Here is an 18,757-nt window from a genome sequence, read left to right as displayed (position 1 = left end):
GCCGGGCGTTCTGGCAGGTGCCTGTAGTCCCAGCTGCTTGGGAGGCTGAGGCAAAAGAATCGTGTAAGCCCAAGAGTTAGAGGTTGCTGTGAGCCGTGTGACGCCACGGCACTCTACCTGAGGGCGGTACAGTTGTCTCTACAAAAAAAAAAAAAAAAAAAGCGAGACTCTGTCTCTACAAAAAAAAAAAAAGTCTGGCAGTTCCTTAAAAGCTAAATATAGAGTTATCAGATGACCCACCAACTCTACCCCTAGGTATCCACCCAAGAGAGTTCAAAACATATATCCATACAAAAACATGAATGGTCAGCACTGCCATCTGTAATAGCCAAAAGGGGGAAACCACCTAAATGTCCATCAATAGATGATGGATAAATAAAATGTGATTTATCCATCCAGTGGAATATTATTCAGCCACAGAAAGGAAGCAGAGGCTCAGCGTCTGTAGCTCAGTGGTTAGGGAGCTGACCACATGCACTGGGGCTGGTAGATTCAAACTCTGGCCTGAGCCTGCTAAAACAAACAAACAAAAAATAGCTGGGCATTGTGACGGGTGTCTGTAATCCCAGCTACTAGGGAGGCTGAGGCAAGAGAATTGCTTGAGCCCAAAAAGTTTGAGGTTGCTGTGAGCTATGACACCATGGCACTCTACCAAGGGTGACAAAGTGACTATGTCTCAATAAAAAGAAAGGAAGCAGATTGCTAATTTACGCCACAACATGGATGAACCCTGAAAACATGATGCTAAGTGAGAGAAGCCAACACCCAGACTGTGAACTAATGACTTACAGGTTTACGACTACCCACAGATGTGTTTTGTTCAATCTCGGGTTTCGGTTCATCAAGGCGATTTGAACCAATATACAGGGTGGTGATAGAGTTCATGCGTGACTTCAAATAGTGGAACTTTATGACCATCCTGTATAAAAAGCAGCTGATCTCACATTAAAATAGAAATTTCTAGCTTCTCTGTAAGCATCGGGGGGAAGATCCTAATTCTCTGAGCGTTTAACTCCCTACACCCTAAAACCGAATGGGAAGTCCTGTGGTTAACCTCAGCCAAGGCTGCAAGTTCCCCTCTGTAGTGAGCCAAGAAGCCTCCTGAAAGATACACTATGGCAAATCCCTGAACCTGGGAAAGTGACCTTATTTGGAAAAAGGATCTTTGCAGACGTGATTAAGTTAAGGATCTCAAGATGAGCTCATCTTGGATTGTCGAGGTGGGCCTAAATTGAATGACAAGCGTCCTTGCACAGGGAAGGTACAGGGAGACTTAAAATACCCAGACACACAGAAGACAAGCCATGTGATGATGGAGGCGGAGATCAGAGTGATGTGGCCACAAGCCAAGGAACACAGGAGGCGCCAGAAGCTAGAAGAGGCCAGGGAAGATCCTGAGGCTTCAGAGGGAGTATGGCACTGCCAACACCTTGATTTTAGATTTCTGGCCTTTAGAACCATGAGAGAGTAAATTTCTGTTTTAAACCACCCAGGTTGTGATGACCCTATCTCTAAAAATATACAAATTAATTAAATAAAACTTATTATAGAATAGTATAAAACAGCAAGAGTCCAGATAACATAATGCCCCACAACTTTTTAGATCCCTACTTTTATGGGTTCAGTTTGTGGGGTCTTGGATAAGTGATACAGGGTAATCCAATCAACTTCTCTTTTTTTTTTTTTTTTTTTTTGGCCGGGGCTGGGTTTGAACCCGCCACCTCCGGCATATGGGACCGGCACCCTACCCGCTGAGCCACAGGCGCCGCCCATAAATTTATTTATTTATTTATTTTGAGACAGAGCCTCAAGCTGTCCCTCTGGGTAGAGTGCTGTGGCATCGCAGATCACAGCAACCTCCAACTCCTGGGCTCAAGTGAGTCTCCTGCCTCCGCCTCCCAAGTAGCTGGGACTACAGGCACCCACCACAACGCCCAGCTATTTTTTGGTTGCAGCCGTCATTGTTGTTTGGCGGGCCGGGCTGGATTCGAACCTGCCAGCTCAGGTGTATGTGGCTGGCGCCTTAGCCGCTTGAACCACAGGCGCCAAGCCCCAATCAACTTCTCTATCTTTGGATTCATTCACTTTAAAATGGGGACAAAACTGGTCTCTAGGGCAGTAATTTTCAACTGGTGTGCCGTAAGAGGATCTTTGATGTGCCTCAAAAATTTTTAAACATCATTAATTGTTTTTGAAAGAAGTTCTTGGGTGGCACCTGTGGCTCAAAGGGGTAGGGTACCAGCCCCATATGCCAGAGGTGGTGGGTTCAAACCCAGCCCTGGCCAAAGACTGCCAAAAAAAAAAAAAAAAAAAAAAAAAAGAAGTTCAAGGCACAGTAACTCTATTCTTTTTTTTTATTATCCTTTTTGATCATCATAATTTAAGTGTACCATGGAAGTTTAACTATAGGTTCAAGTGTGCTGTGAGATAAAAAAAGGTTGAAAATCACTGCTCTAGGGGATTGTTATAAGGTTTAAATGCTACTAGATGCAAAGCTCATGGTATTTCTCAGATTTCGCATGGATCCCCAGCCTGAACACACTCTCCCTGTAGGACCCAGTTCTAAGCTTCAAATAGCTTCTTCAAGGAGAAGCCAGAGGGTTCTAGGTAGATAAGATGTTCAAGGCAGGTCTCAGCCCCGAAGGGCAAGCAGACACAGATGACCAGTCTGGGTTTTATGCCTTGGCTTATTTGGCAGGAAAATGTGTACATGGCTGTCACTGAGCTGGTACATGCAGCGTGACTGTCCCCATGGTTGACACATTGCAGTATTACTTTTTATTAGTTGGTAAAAATCCCCTCTTCCCAAGTCCCTAGATGTTACCGCAATTCAGCAAGAGTAACCACCACAGGGATCTCTGATGTCTAGGTCTAAACCTCGCTAATTGCTCTGTTCCTCTGGGTAATATTTCCCTGCTCTGTGGGCTGGAGTGGGTGAGGAGTAGCCAGACCCTGATGGAAAAGAACAGGTGGCACATATTGGGCCTCAGCGATCCTGGGAGGCAGAGAAGCTCCTGGGATTTAGAAGGGACAGGCCTCTATCACCCTGCACAAGCCCCACGGAGACAACAGACAGGAACATCTTTGAGGAGCACAGACAGGTGCTTCCAGACCCTGGGGGAGGCCTGAGACTAACTACCCAGTCTCTGCAGTTCCACCAGGCAGGGCCTGGAGGACAGTGAGGTCTGGTGGAAAAACCTAACCAGGCGATGGGGCAGATGGCCCAAGGAGAGGTCAGAGGCCAGAGGTAGTACACTTTATTGACCGGGTTCTCCCAACATTTCACAATCCCTGGCAAAGCCAGACCCTGGGCTTCCACCGAACAGGGAAGAGAGTGCAACTCACAAACGTCCAGAGGGCCTCCAAGACAGCAGTGCGGCAGGGGTGGGCGTTGGGGAGACAGGCTGCCAGCCAGTGTGGGGGGGGGCAGGGGTGTCAGGCAGGGCCAAAGGGCTAAAGCGCTGGGTACAAGGCTGTCGACACCCCTGAGGCCCCACCAGCCCCTCACTCCCCCAGTTGAGGTGCGCAGTGGTTCACAGTGACACTGGCTTAGATCGGCAGGGCAGTGGGGGGGAGGCAGACAGATGCTGTCCACTCTTCCCCCCACCCCCTTGGCCCAACTTAGGGAGCTGGGAAGAGGGAGAGATGGGAAGTCCCGTCCCTTGTGTCTCTGGGACAGGGAAGCCCCTTTTCTGGAGAGGCAAAGGTAGAGGCCTAGTTCTTTCCTGACATTCCCCAGGACATTAGGAAGGGCCATTTGGTCCTGGGTCAGAAATTTCTAGAACATTTTGGTGGCTTTGCCCACTATTACTCCCAATTAGAAAAGTGATTTTTGAAATCTAGGAGTTGACTGGGGTGCATTAAACCAAGCAGTAAAAAACCTGGTCAGGTTTAAATTTAAAAATGTAGCTCTACCTTTGTGTACGAGCCTGGGGAGGTCAGTGGAGGGGCCTGTGGCACTGTGGGGCAGGTGGGCCCTGGGGCACAGGGAGGGAACCAGGGACAAAATGCAGGAAGCGGTGATCTGTGGGACATGGCAGGTTGCCCTCCAGTGCTGTGAGCCTGGACTCAGAGGGCAGCCGGGGGCTGTCAGGGACCCCCACGGGCACATCTGCCAGATGGGCCACCAGGGCCTCTGCCCCACCGCGGGAAGCAGGGGCTGTTAGTCAGGCCTTGTCACTGCTGTTGTCTGGTGTCTCCTGGTTGCTGGCCGTGTGGTCTGAGGTGGGCTCGAGTCCCAGCATCTGCCGCTGCACCAGCTTGGCGTAGAGGCCGCCCTGTGCCAGCAGCTGCTGGTGGGTGCCCTGCTGCACCACGCGGCCCTTGTCCAGCACCACGATGAGGTGCGCCCGCTCCACGGTGCTCAGCCGGTGCGCGATGATGAGCACTGTGTGCTTCTGCAGGTTGCCGTAGATGGCCTGCTGGATCTGGAGGGACAGTGGGGCGGGGTGGCTTGCGACACATGGCATGGCCGTGGCCACCCACAATCCCACTCAGTGCTGCCACCTATAAGCTAGCTAATGCTTGACCTCCCTGAGACAGGGCTGGAATGGACCTGCTCCCTGGGGTTTTCTGTTGTTGTTTGGGATTCATTGAGGGTACAGAGAATTAGGTTACACTGTTTGCGTTAAGTAAAGTCCCTCTTTTGTTTGAGTGTGGGTGTGTGTGTGTTTTAAGGGAGACAGAGCTCAAGGCCTCACAGGAGAGAGGTGCACGTCAAAGGGGAGATCAGCCCTAATTTGGTCCTCTCACCTGGCTCCTTCTCTAAACTGTCTTGCTTAATGGTGTCCATGTCACCATCAGCCTCAAAGTTCAGGCCAACAAATCCCTCAATTGCTCACCTTTGTCTTCCTACCCAAATCCACTTCATTAGCAAGTCCAGTAGTTTGTGTCTCCTCCCTTCTGTTTTTCCCTTGTAACTTCTCACCTGGTGCCTCCAGCTTTCCTGAATTCTGCCCCTTATCCATTCCCCACACAGATTTAAATTTTTTAATTTATTTGTTTTTGAGACAGAGTCTCACTATATCGCCCTCGGAAGAGTCACAGCTCACAGCAACCTCAAACTCTTGGGCTTAAATGATTCTCTTGCCTCAGCCTCCCAAGTAGCTGGGACTATGGGTGCCCACCACAACGCCCAGCTATTTTTGTGGTTGTTGTCATTGTTGTTTGGCAGGCCCGGGCTGGATTCGAACCCACCAGCTCCGGTGTATGTGGCTGGTTTGCCTTACCCGCTGAGCTATAGGTGCCAAGCCATGGATTTAAAATTTTGTAATCAGTTCTTGTTAAATTCCTGCTCCAAATGGTCCAAGAGCTTCTTATCTCACTTAGGATAAAATCTAAACTCCTAGGGAACTTTTAGGACAGTGTAACTATTCTGTGTGACATTGTGATAGTATCCAAAAAAGTCTTAATTTTTTCTTTTTTTTGTGATTTTTGGCCAGGGCTGGGTTTGAACCCGCCACCTCTGGCATATGGGACCGGCGCCCTACTCCTTGAGCCACAGGTGCCACCCATAAAGTCTTAATTTTTACAAAAAACCAAACTCCTTCCTCGGGCCTGTGGAGTTTATCTCCCTTTGACTATGTCCTTACCTTTCTCTCTTTAGCCTCCACCCACCAGTCACACTTTTTATTTCTTTAAGTTTTGTAGAGATGGTGTCTTGAGATGTGTTGCCCGGGTTGGCCTCAAGCGATCCTCCTGGCTTGGCCTTCAGAGTGCTGGGATTGCAGGTGTGAGCCACTATGCCCCACCTCACTCTAACCTTTCTGCTTGGCTTTGAACTTGCCAAGTTAATTCCCTGTTCTAGGCCTTTGTACCCACTGACCCACCTTCCCAGGATGCTCTTATCTCCAGAACATCCCACAGCTGGCTTTTATATTTCTAAGACAGAGTCTCAGTCTGTTGTCTTGGGCTAGAGTGCTGGCAACCTCAAACTCCTGGGTTCAAGCCATCCTCCTGCCTCAGCCTCTTGGCTGAGGAGCACTACTACAGGTGCCTGTTGCTATGCCTGTATAATTTTTTCTATTCCATTTATTTATTTATTTTTTGAGACAGAACCTCAAGCTGTTGCCCTGGGTAGAGTGCTGTGGTAGGCACCTGTAGTCCCAGCTACTTCAGAGGCTGAGGCAAGACAATTGCGACCTCCAATTCCTGGGCTCACGCGATTCTCTCTCTTTTTTTTTTTTTTTTTTGTAGAGACAGAGTCTCACTGTACCGCCCTTGGTAGAGTGCCGTGGCGTCACATGGCTCACAGCAACCTCTAACTCTTGGGCTTCCGCGATTCTCTTGCCTCAGCCTCCCAAGCAGCTGGGACTACAGGCGCCCGCCACAACGCCCAGCTATTTTTTTGTTGCAGTTTGGCCGGGGCTGGGTTTGAACCCGCCACCCTCGGCATATGGGGCCGGCGCCCTGCTCATTGAGCCACAGGCACCGCCCGACTCACGCGATTCTCCTGCCTCCACCTCCCAAGTACCTGGGACTACAGGTGCCCGCCACAATGCCTGGCTATTTTTTGGTTGTTTTGGTTGTAGTTGTCATTGCTCTTTGGTGGGCCCGGGCTGGATTCGAACCCGCCAATTCAGCTATATGTGGCTGATGCCTTAGCTGCTTGAGCCATAGGCGCGGAGCCTATTTTTTTTTTTTTTTTTTTTGTAGAGACAGAGTCTCACTTCATGGCCCTCGGTAGAGTGCCGTGGCATCACACAGCTCACAGCAACCTCCAACTCCTAGGCTTAAGCGATTCTCTTGCCTCAGCCTCCTGAGTAGCTGGGACTACAGGCGCCCGCCACAACGCCCAGCTATTTTTTGGTTGCAGTTCAGCCGGGGCTGGGTTTGAACCCGCCACCCTTGGTATATGGGGCCGGCGCCTTACTGACTTGAGTCACAGGTGCCGCCCCTATTTTTTTTTTTTTTTTTTATTGAGACAGAGTCTTACTTTGTCACCCTTGGTAGAGTGCCATGGTGTCACAGTTCACAGCAACCTCAAACTCTTGGGCTCAAGCAATTGTCTTGCCTCAGCCTCCCAAGTAGCTGGGACTATAGGTGCCTGCCACAATGCCCGGTTATTTTTATTTATTTATTTATTTGAGACAGAGTCTCACTATTTTGCCCTCGGTAGAGTGATGTGGTGGCACAGCTCACAGCAACCTCAAACTCTTGGGCCAGCCAGCAGTTCTCAACCTGGGGGTCGAGACCCCTTTTTAACAATGAAAATACATTGTGGCATTAGGAAGGTTGAGAACCACTGGCTTAAGCGATTCTCTTGCCTCAGCCTCCTAAGTAGCTAGAACTACAGGTGCCCACCACAACACCCAGCTATTTTTTGGTTATAGTTGTCATTTTTTTTTTTTTTTTTTGAGACAAAGCCTCAAGCTGTCACCCTAGGTAGAGTGCCATGGCATCACAGCTCACAGCAACCTCCAACTCCTGAGCTCAAGCCATTTTCCTGCCTCTGCCTCCCAAGTAGCTGGGACTACAGACGCCCGCCACAACGCCTGGCTATTTTTTGGTTGTAGTTGTCATTGTTGTTTGGCAGGCCTAGAATGGATTCGAACTTGCCAGCTCTGGTGTACACGGCTGGTGCCTTAGCTGCTTGAGCTACAGACTCCAAGCCAGTTGTCATTGTTGTTTAGCAGGTGTAGGCCAGACTCAAACCCACCAGCCTCGGTGTATGTGGCTGGTGCCCTACTCACTGAGCTACAGGCGTAAGCTAATTTTTTCTATTTTTAGTAGAGACAGAGTCTCATTCTTGTTCACTGATCTTGAATTCTCGAGCTCAAGTTATCCACCTGCCTTGGCCTCCCAGAGTGCTGGGATCATAGGCCTGGGCCACTGTGCCTGGCCTTGGCTCCTTTTGAGTCTCAGCCCAAAAGGTCACCTGATGACCTTGGTTAATCTGGGTGACCTTGGATGACCAGATGGTTCTAACAGTGAGCACAACAGAACTCTCAGCACAAGACTTAAACCTAGCAAGGCTCCTATCAGTGCACAGCTGTATCTCTAGGAGGGCCCCAGCCCCCACTAAAGAGCCTGAGAAAGGGCAGTGTGGCCACAAGGACTGGCTATTTGTCCCACCTGCTGATAGGCACGAGCTCCCTTTCTTGGAGCATTTCCTAAAAAAGAGTTTACAACCAGGAGTCCTTGTGAGATGTCTACATGTTCCCTGCAGCTCAGGGTGTCTCTTTTTTTTTTTTTGAGACAGAGCCTCAAGCCGGCACCCTGGATAAAGTGCTGTGGCATCACAGCTCATAGCAACCTCCAACTCCCAGACTTAAGCAATTTTCTTGCCTCCGCCTCCCAAGTGCTGGGACTACAGTTGCCAGCCACAATGCCCGCCTATTTTTTGGCTGTAGTTGTCGTCGTTTGGCAGGCCTGGGCTGGATTTGAACCTGCGAGCTCTAGTGTATGTGGCTGGCGCCTTAGCCGCTTGAGCTACAGGCACTGAGCCACAGGGTGTCTCTCTTAAGGACCTGAAATCCATACCCTTGAAATGGAGTCCTCAGGAAAGAGAGGGCCCCTGTCTCCCCGTGTCTGTTAGGGAGAAAGTTAGGACAGCTCCCACCCTGTGAAAGTTAGGACCGACTTCTATTTTTTTTTTTTTTGTTGTTGAGACAGAACCTCAAGCTGTCGCCCTGGGTAGAGTGCTGTGGCATCACGGCTCACAGCAACCTCCAATTCCTGGGCTCAAGCGATTCTCCTGCCCCCGCCTCCCAAGTAGCTGGGACTACCGCAGCCCACCACAACGCCTGGCTATTTTTTGGTTGCACCTGTCATTGTTGTTTGGAGGGCCCAGGCTGGATTCAATCCCACCAGCTCAGGTGTATGTGGCTAGTGCCTTAGCAGCTTGAGCAACAGGCACCGAGCCAGACTCCTAACTTTCAAAAGCACCAGCTAAACACAGGTGGCCTCCTGGCCTGCACACTGAGCACCCACAAATCTGAACAGAGCACAGCATGCTCCCAGCCCCTATCAGTAGTCACTACATGAAATCTATTTTCCTGGCTTTAGCTGATGTCCAGCTGTGTTTGTCTTTAACAGTGGGGACCCTGCCCAGTTTCTCTGTATCATGTGATGCTTCAATTTCTTTGTAGCACTGGTGCTGTGGTTGAACTCATGCTAGTTTCCTTATTTATTATTCTCTCCACCGGGACAAAACGTCACCGGGATGTGGGTCCTTGGTCAGCCTGCCTCTGTGACCTGTGTCTGGGAAGAGCTCAGTAACCATCTGTGGGATGGATGAATGAATCCGTGCACAGGCTGGGGTAGCTGCCATCAACCAGCACACTCCTAGGCCCTCTTTACCAATGAAAATGAGACTCAGAGAGAGAAAGAGGTAGGGGGCCTAAGGTCACATGCTTATAAACCATAAGGTGGAACGTCCCGTCCAGTCTCCTCCTGCTTCTTCTCACAAAGCTTTAGTTCCCTCTAGAGTCCAGGGGTAGGGCCCAGAGTGACAGGGCCCTGGGCTGCCTCCTCCCTGGCTCCCACCCTCCACACTAGGAATTCACCAGGAAGCTGATGGCCTGGGACAGGCTCTTGGGCCACCTCTGAGCCCCTCTCATCACCCTCTGCTGGGGGCCCTGGCCCCCTGGAGCTGTCGCCTGCTCCAGCATCACCCACCACCCTCTTGTCACTTACCAGGTACTCGCTCTCTGCATCCAGGGCACTGGTAGCTTCGTCCAAGATGAGGACTTGTGGGTTCCGCACCAAAGCCCTGGCCATGGCCACCCGCTGCTTCTGGCCACCTGACAACTGGGCACCTTTCTCCCCTGTCTCTGCAAGGTGGGAAGGCACAGGGTCACGTTAGCAGGGGTGAGGCCGGGAGGTCCCAGAGGAGAGTCAAAAGCCTTTCCCTGCTGCCTGGGAGCTGTGCTTTCCAGGGAAGGTTTCAAAGGGCCACCAGCTGGAGATACCAACAGCTGAAGTTCATGAAATGCTGCTTCCCACCCTGTTTATAAGGGGCACGCAAATTAAGCATCACCCATTTTAACCGTTTTACTGAGCAGAAAACCAAACATTTGTTAACACACTGTGCAGGGAGGCCAAAGGAAGAAGCAAAGATGGTTCTACCCCAGGGCTTGCAGCCTATGCCCCCTATGCCCTGGCTCTGTCACCCTGTGCTGTGCACAGGTCACATATCACAGTCATAAACACGCAATCCTTGGGCCAGCAAGACCACCCCAGGGGATCTTCCCCACAGATCGACTTTCTCCCATGCACAATGACATGGGCACAGGTTGTGGGTGACTCACAGCATTGTTCTTACAAAAAAAAGAAAAAAGAAAAAAGCACAAATTAACTCAAATATCCATCGATAGGAAAGCGAGTCAATAAATTGTTTATGAAACAAATTCTCATAAGAACACATACTCTGGGGAGGTGCCTGTGGCTCAAGGAGTTGGGCGCCAGTCCCATATGCTGGAGGTGGCAGGTTCAAACCCAGCCCTGGCCAAAAACCACAAAAAAAAAAAAAAAAAAAAGTAAAAGAACACATACTCTGGAAGTCTATGCAACTGAAAAAAAGAGGGAGGAGGAGAAAAAGAAGGGACTGGGGAGAAGGAGGCAGCTTCTCACATATCAGTCTAGAACAGTGGTTCTCAATCTTCCTAACAAAATTAATTTCGTAACAAAAATAATTTTATGGTTGGGGGGTCACCACAACATGAGGAACTGTATTAAAGGGTCGCAGCATTAGGAAGGTTGAGAACCAGTGATCTAGAAAGATCACTAAGATACAGTGCTAAGTAACAAAGGCCAGGTGCAGAATATAAGGTGATTTTTTTTTCCTATAAAAGGGTGGAGTCGGAGCATATAAAAATAAATATTCTATTTGCATTATGAAACACTGGGCATGGAGAGAAGGATGAAATTTTTCATTGTATTTTTTTTTTTTATTATTTTTATTTATTTATTTATTTATTTTTTGAGATAGAGTCTCACTTTGTCGCCCTCAGTAGAGTGTTCGTGGCATCACAGTTCACAGCAACCTCCAGCTCTTGTGCTTAGGTGATTCTCTTACCTCAGTCTCCTGAGTAGCTTGGACTACAGGTGCCCGCCACAACGCCTGGCTACTTTTTGTTGCTGTTTGGCTGTGGCCGGGTTCGAACCGGCCACCCTGGGTATATGGGACCAGCACCCTAGTCACTGAGCCGCAGGCGCTGCCCTTCATTGTATTTTTAAAAATATATTTGAAAAAATTTGAACCATGTGAGAACTAAATTAATAAAATATATTAGGGGAGATTGCAGAGATTTGATCTAAGGACACAAAGTTTCAGTTAAACAAGAGGAATGAGTTTAGGGGATCTGTTAGCATAATACAGGGACTATAGTTAATAATGTGCTGTATGTTGGAATTTTTTTTTTTTTGAGACAAAGTCTCATTAAGTCACCCTGGGTAGAGTGCTGTGGCATCACAGCTCACAGCAACCTCAAACTCTTGGGCTCGAGTGATCCTCTTGCCTCAGCCTCCCGAGTAGCTGGGACTACAGGCTCCTGCTACAATGCCTGGCTAATTTTTCTGTTTTTAGTAGAGACAAGGTCTCGCTCTTGCTCAGGCTGGTCTTGAACTTCTGAACTCAAGTGATCCACCTGCCTCAGCCTTTCAGAGTGCTAGGATTACAGGCATGAGCCACCGCACCCAGCCCTGTATACTGGAAAATTGCTGAGAGTTTTTAAATGTTCTCTCTACAAAAAAAGATAAGTATATGAGGTTATGAATATATTAATTGGCTCAATTTAGCCATTCCACAATGTACCAGGGATGCTAAAAAATATATACACATTTTAAGTAATCTTGTTGGAAATAAAATCAATCATTCCCCAAAAGTGTATGAATTGCAGGTAAAATGGATGTGCATAACACATCTAGGTGCACTTGACCAGTAATAGCACCTTAATTCAACTTCAAAAAGTAATACATAGATAATATTTCTTAAAATGTGTACAACTTTTGCCTCAGTGCCTATAGCTCAGCGGCTAGGGTGCCAGCCACATACACCAGAGCTGGAGGGTTCGAATCCAGCCTGGGCTTACCAAATAACAATGACAATTACAACCAAAAAATAGCTGGGTGTTGTGGTGGGCGCCTGTAGTCCCAGCTCTTTGGGAGGCTGAGGCAAGAGAATCGCTTAAGTCCAAGAGTTTGAGGTTGCTATGAGCTATGATGGCACAGCACTCTACCAAGGGCAACAAAGTGAGACTCTGTCTCAAAAAAAAAAAAAAATGTGTATACCTTTTTTTGGTACCCTCTGTATACTTATTTTAAAACATGCTGTACAGGGTGGCGCCTGTGGCTCAAGGAGTAGGGCGCCGGTCCCATATGCCAGAGGTGGCGGGTTCAAACCCAGCCCCGGCCAAAAAACCACAAAAAAAAAAAAAAAAAAAAAAAAACATGCTGTACACTGTTAAATATGAACAATTTTTACTTGTCATATTAAATAAAAATAAAAAATACTAAATATGCATAAAATATAAATTAATATATTATTTAATTTAACAAATTATTTCTTTTTTTCTTTGCTGTTTGTTATTTGCATTTATTTTATGTTGCATCTATTCCCATGACATAAGTTTTTGTTCCTTCAGTTTCTTCTGGGATATCTGAGCTCTTCTTCTGAGCTTTTTCTTTTTTTTTTAGAGACAGAGTCTCACTGTACCACCCTCGGGTAGAGTGCCCTGACGTCACAGGGCTCACAGCAACCTCTAACTCTTGGGCTTACGCGATTCTCTTGCCTCAGCCTCCCAAGCAGCTGGGACCACAGGCGCCTGCCACAACACCTGGCTATTTTTTGGACACAGTTTGGCCGGGGCTGGGTTTGAACCCGCCACCCTCGGCATATGGGGCCGGCGCCCTTCTCACTGAGCCATAGGCGCCGCCCCTTCTGAGCTTTTTCTTCTGTGCTAACTCCTCTTCTGGTTTTGGAACAATTTGTTCCTTGTCAGTACGGGTCATCTCAATATGGCAGGGGGAGCTCACGGATGGGTTAATGTGACCACAAGCTCTTTGTCCACCTGGATGTGCTCAATGACCAGAGAATCTACATCTAAATCCTCTCTGCATTTTTAAGCACATGCAGCAAAAATTCAGCATGCTTTTTGGGCCACCGACCCTGTGTTCAGCCCCAGTTTGACCTGGGCACACCTACCAACTCCAGGTAATGCTAGAATGGTATACACTGTTTTTTTAAAGTGACATCTTTCAGGCTGAGCAAGGTGGCTCATGCCTGTAATCCTAGCACTCTGGGAGGTCTAACCAGGCAGATTGCCTGAGCTCACAAGTTCAACACCATCCTGAGCAAAAGTGAGATCTCGTCTCTAAAAAAATAGCTGGACGTTGTGGCAGACACCTGTAGTCCCAGCCACTTGGGAGGCTGAGGCAAAAGAATTGCTTGGGCCCATGAGTTTGAAGCTGCTGTGAGCTATGACGCCATAGCACTCTACTAAGGGTGACAAAGTGAACGGGTCTCAAAAAAAAACCTAAAACAAAATAAAGTCCTGGCTCGGTGCCTATGGCTCAAGCGGCTAAGGCACCAGCCACAAACACTTGAGCTGGTGGATTCGAATCCAGCCCAGGCCTGCCAAACAACAATGACGGCTGCAATCAAAAACTAGCTGGGCGTTATGGCGGGCACCTGTCATCCCAGCTACTTGGGAGGCTGGGGCAAGATAATCGCTTGAGCCCAGGAGTTGGAGGTTGCTGTGAGCTGATGCCACAGCACTCTACCCAGGGCTACAGCTTGAGGCTCTGTCTCAAAAAAACAAAATAAAGTCCCATCTTTCAGATACTTGATAGCTTTTTGTATATGCATACCCTTGATGGCCTGGGCTATTTCACATGTGTTCTTGAAGTGAACATGAAGATTTGAACCTCTTGACTTGCATGACTTTGTGGGTTTTCTGGGTCAAGTGAATAGCAAACCATTTTCACAGATCACCTTAGGCCTCTTAGGGGAAGAGCGTTGTTTATTAATATAAGCTTAAGTAGTTCTAATAATTAACGTAATAAATATATATCATTTAAAAATAATAATGTGAAACTAGATAGAGGTGGTGGCCGTATAGCTCTGGGGATGTACTGAAGGCCACTGAATTGTTCAGTTAATAGGGTTACATTTCTGTTACGTGAATTTCATGTCGATGAAAGAAAAATGAAATACTGAAGAGCAGATGGCATGGGGGGTGTGGAAGGGGGCCCCATACCTGTGCTGTAGCCATCCTGCAGCTCCATGATGAAGCCGTGGGCATTGGCCTTCTGTGCCGCTTCCACCACTCTCTCGAAGGGCACGGCTGGCAGGCCATAGGAGATGTTGTCCGAGATGGAGCGGGCAAACAGCACAGGCTCCTGGCTGACCAGTGAGATCTGTGGGGGAGGACAGATGGGGTATGAGAGGCCAGGAAGGCGTCTCTCCAGCTGTCACCAGTAGCCTCATCAGTCCTAGCCGGGCCACGCTGCTGCCGGCACTTTCAGGTCTGTAACCTAATCAGGGCCCCGGCTGCTGGACCAGCTGTTGCCCTTCTTTCTCCACAGTGGAGTCCCGCCAGCACCCACAAGCCCTTGGCTTCCCCTAACAAACTGGGGTCCTCTAAGCTTGCTGTTCTGGGTGAAATCAAGTTCCCTGACCTCCCAGAGAAAGCGTGTAGCCTGTCCCTCTCTTGGGGAAAAAAAAAGAGTGAATAAGAGAATGTAGACTCCAGCTTTGTGGTCTACCTGTGTCAGGACGCGGGGACCACACACCTGCCTGGCCATCGCCCCCTCCTTTTTTTTTTTGAGACAGGGTCTCTGTCACCCATGCTGGCGTGCAGTGACATCCTCATATTTACTGCAGCCTCAAACTCCTGGGCTCAAGTGATCCTTCTGCCTCAGTCTGTCAAGTAGCTGGTAATACAGATGCCCACCACAACCCTCAGCTCATTTTTTTGTTTGTTTTTAGTAGAGATGGGGTCTCACTTTTGCTCAAGCTATTCTCAAACTCCGGAGCTCAGGGATCTTCCCTCCTTAGCCTCCCAGAGTGCTAGGACTACAGGCATGAGCCATTGCTCCTAGCTGGCCCCTCCTTTCTAAGAAAACAATTTAAAGGGGCTGTCATCCCATGAGTCCAGGGTCAGGAATTTAGCCTACAAAAATTATCATATGGAAGATACCATCTCAACACTGTAAACAGCAAAGATAAATTAATGAATCAGGTTAAAATGCAATCCATCTGTCCATAAGTTGGGGATTGGTTACATAATTAGTGTATCCATAAGATCAAACTGCAGTGAATACATACACCTACCATGATTCTATCTTTGGTAAAAAAACATACACGTGTGCCTTCGTATGTTCATATACATATACTGAAACGTTTATATAAAGATGAGAAACAGGATAGAAAAGATATTTATTAAACTGTTAGTTAATACAGGTGCCTCCTTGGGGTAGAATTCAAAAGCTGAGGTAGAGGGGACCACTCCATGTCTTAGTTTTAAAATTCAATAAAACCATAGTTTGGGGGTGGCACTTGTGGCTCAAGGAGTAGGGTGCCAGCCCCATATACCAGGGGTGGTAGGTTTGAGCCTGGCCCTGGCCAAAAACAAACAAACAAACAAAAAAAACTATAGTTTTGTTATAGCATTTTATTGCTTCGTGTTTATGGAAATTAAAAATTTAAATCTAAAGAGAGGTTATATGCACAAAAGAGGAAAACCAGGCTGGGTGTGGTAGCTCACACCTGTAATCCTAGCACTCTGGGAGAGCTGCTTGAGCTCAGGAGTTCAAGACCAGCCTGAGCAAGCGTGAGACCCCATCTCTTAAACACCCCCGCCAAAAAATGGCCAATAAATATAAGCAAAGATGCTTAATATCATCAGGAAAACACAAAAGACCATAATAAGCTACCATGACACACTTGCCAATTAGGAAAAAATTCAGGACTGACAATATTAACTTTGGGGATCAGAGCAGAAGTACATACTGCAAAGTGTAAACAGCTCTGCCCCAGGACCCCTTCCAGAAATCTGGTGGCTGTACTTGGGACTACCTGTCAGCCATCTTCTTCTTGTTATAGGCACAGAACATGGACAGATTTCACAACGCAGGGCCTCTGCCACCATCTGGAACTTGGCTGAGAATTCTAGAATCTCTGCACCAACCCTCATAATTTACATTGATGATATGATACCTCCTAAATAGTATTTCTTGTATCATGTACAACCTGAACAACAAGACAGGGCATCTCTGCTCTTAGGCCAGCACCAGATGAGGTGTTGAGGCTCCTTTTCTGAAAGATGACCAAAAACTGCAGGGTCATGAAAAACCTTTTCCTATAGCACTGGAGACGTCCCATATGTAGAACAACGGAATTCTCCTTTACTGCTGGTGGAATGTAAACTGTCAAATGTAAATGGGTACAACCACTTGGAGAACAGTTTGTGGCAGAAGCTACTGAAGTCGGGGGCTCACTCCCTATCACCAAGCTTTCCAACTCTAAGGATGATACCTTGAGAGAACACATCCATGTATACCAGGAAACACGGACAAAATTGTCCACACCTCACATCAATATTGTTGGTAATGAGAAAAAGAATGGGAAACAACCCAAATGCGCATGCAGAGCAGAATATGTGAATAGCTGTGACTTCTCTATGCAGTGGATTATCATCCACAGTGAAATGAATGAACTTCACCCTGGATGCCTCACAGACAACGCTGAGTAGGGGAATCAAGACACCAACCAACACACACTTTATGATCGTCAAAACGAAGTTCAGAGCAGGCAAAACAGAGCTCGGTTTGGGGACGCGCACAGTGATGGTAAAGCCAATGAAAACTGGCAGGGGGTCTTCTGGGGTGCCAGAGTGTTCCATATCTTGAACTATACACTTGTCTTTAGTCCTCGTCTCTGCATCTGTATCACAACTCAGGAGAGGGAAGCTTAGATAAAGACAGGTGGCGGGGACAGCGGAGGCCCATCCACGTACCACTTGGTGCAGGTACTTGTGGTCATAGGCGCTGATGGGTTTGCTGTCCAGCAGCACGTGGCCCTCCTGTAGGGGGTAGAAGTTCTCCAGGATGTTCACGCAGGAGCTCTTTCCGCTGCCTGAGGGCCCCACAAGTGCTGTCACCTTGCCTGGGGACAGGCTGAAGGAGACATTCTGCAAGGAACAAAGAGGCACAGAGGCACAGTGTGGGGTCGCTGGTTCAGGTCCCAAGACTGGATGTTCTGGCCTCAGCCACACGTGGGTGCCCCTCTAAGCCCACCCTGTGCTCCTTTGCCCTAGTTGGGCACTGCCGGCCCCTGAGTGTTCTCCTTTTTAGGACACTAGTACTTGGCAGCACCTTTATATTAGCTATTTTCTCTGCCTGAAATGTTCTTTCCGCAAAGAAAGACATCTGGTTAGGTCTCAGCTCAAATGTGACCTCCTCCAAGAAGCCTTCCTTGACAGCTCTCACCATTCCAGTGGACTATTCCTACCTCAGCACCCTCATTTATTCTGTTCCTACCTCTTACTGTCGGAAATCATTCTGTTAAGGGTCTGTCTTCCTCAGTTGGAGGCCAGAACGCCTCCAGGGCAGGGAACTTGCCTTATGAATCCCTGCTGCATTGCCACATATGAGAAACTGGGTCAGGGAAAGGATGATTTCGGCAGGCCTTGACTGCCTCTCACCTGCAGGACTTGGGTGTGGGGCCGAGTACGGTAGGTGAAGGTCACGTTCTCAAAGTCCACCCGGCCTTCGAGGTGGTCAGGGGCCAAACTGCCATCGTGTACCATGGTTGGCTTCCGATCAATGAACTGGAACACCTTCTCAGCAGCCCCCACTCCCTGCATCAGGCCACTGTAGACGGAGCCCACAGACTGGGGGAAAGAGGACACACGTTCCTGTCTCATCAACACCCCACTTCCGGGATCCACCCATGGTATGAGAGATAAAGGGGTGCAAAGACAGCAAGGACACAGAAGCCATTTGGGGGGAGAAGCAGGAGGCTTCAATGAGAAATAAGGATATCAGTTAGGAACCAGGGCCATGAGGTCATTACCACTAATGCTCACCAGCTGAGAAGCTGTGATCACCCCTCCCCAAAAGGAAACAGACACTTAAGTGCAGAGTAGTTAAGTGAGCCAGCAGGAATGCGGCAGAGCACGAGATGCTGGCCTTGGGTCTTTCAACTACCAGAGCATTTTTTAATTTCAAAGTATAAACTGGGCCTTAATAGTTATGCTCTCCCAGGGTGAAAATACACGCCATGTAAATATAAGTCATAATAACAGCCCATTTTATTGAGCACTTTCCTTTTCTTTCTTTTTTTTTTTTTTTTTGAGACAGAGTCTCACTTTGTCGCCCTTGGTAGAGTGCTGTGGCCTCAAAGCTCACAGCAACCTCAAATTCTTGGGCTTAAGCGATTCTCTTGCCTCAGCCTCTCGAGTAGCTGGGACTACAGGCACCCGCCACAACACCTGACTATTTTTTGTTGCACTTGTCATTGTTGTTTTAGCTGGCCTGGGCTGGTTTCGAACCCGCCAGCCTCGTTGTATGTGGCTGGTGCCATAACCACTGTGCTATGAGCCCGCTGAGCCTATCGAGCACTTTCTATATGTTATGAGATATGTTCTATCATTATCTCCTTTTTGCTGATGGGAAAACTCAGGCACAGAGAGCTCAAATAATTTGCCCCAGGTCACACAGCTGGGAAGTGGTAGAGCCAAGATTTAAATCCAGGCCCATCTGGCTCCTGATTCAGGCTTTTTTTTTTTTAATTGTTGGGGAATCATTGTACAAT

General features: G+C 48.2%; 1 protein-coding gene across 2 annotated transcripts in view; it reads right to left on the bottom strand.

Moving 5' to 3' along the window:
• The window catches only part of ABCB9 (ATP binding cassette subfamily B member 9), a 59,197-nt gene that overhangs the window by 18,381 nt on the left and 22,059 nt on the right, over positions 1 to 18,757 (bottom strand). The window contains exons 8-12 of one of the 2 annotated variants that reach the window (XM_053587930.1): positions 17,646 to 17,834; positions 16,959 to 17,132; positions 14,199 to 14,358; positions 9,637 to 9,773; positions 3,237 to 4,427 (exon numbers count right to left, since the gene is read on the bottom strand). In XM_053587930.1, coding sequence (XP_053443905.1) covers positions 4,167 to 4,427; positions 9,637 to 9,773; positions 14,199 to 14,358; positions 16,959 to 17,132; positions 17,646 to 17,834 — 921 coding nt within the window. In that variant the 3' untranslated portion in view covers positions 3,237 to 4,166. Of the gene's footprint in view, positions 1 to 3,236; positions 4,428 to 9,636; positions 9,774 to 14,198; positions 14,359 to 16,958; positions 17,133 to 17,645; positions 17,835 to 18,757 lie in introns of those variants that run through there. The other variant, XR_008379504.1, reaches the window with a different exon arrangement.

The sequence above is a fragment of the Nycticebus coucang genome, chromosome 4 (genome assembly GCF_027406575.1).
Source record: "Nycticebus coucang isolate mNycCou1 chromosome 4, mNycCou1.pri, whole genome shotgun sequence".
Classification (NCBI taxonomy): domain Eukaryota; kingdom Metazoa; phylum Chordata; class Mammalia; order Primates; family Lorisidae; genus Nycticebus; species Nycticebus coucang.
The sequence above is the reverse complement of the archived record's forward strand: the minus strand, read 5'-3'. Positions and strand labels throughout refer to the sequence as shown.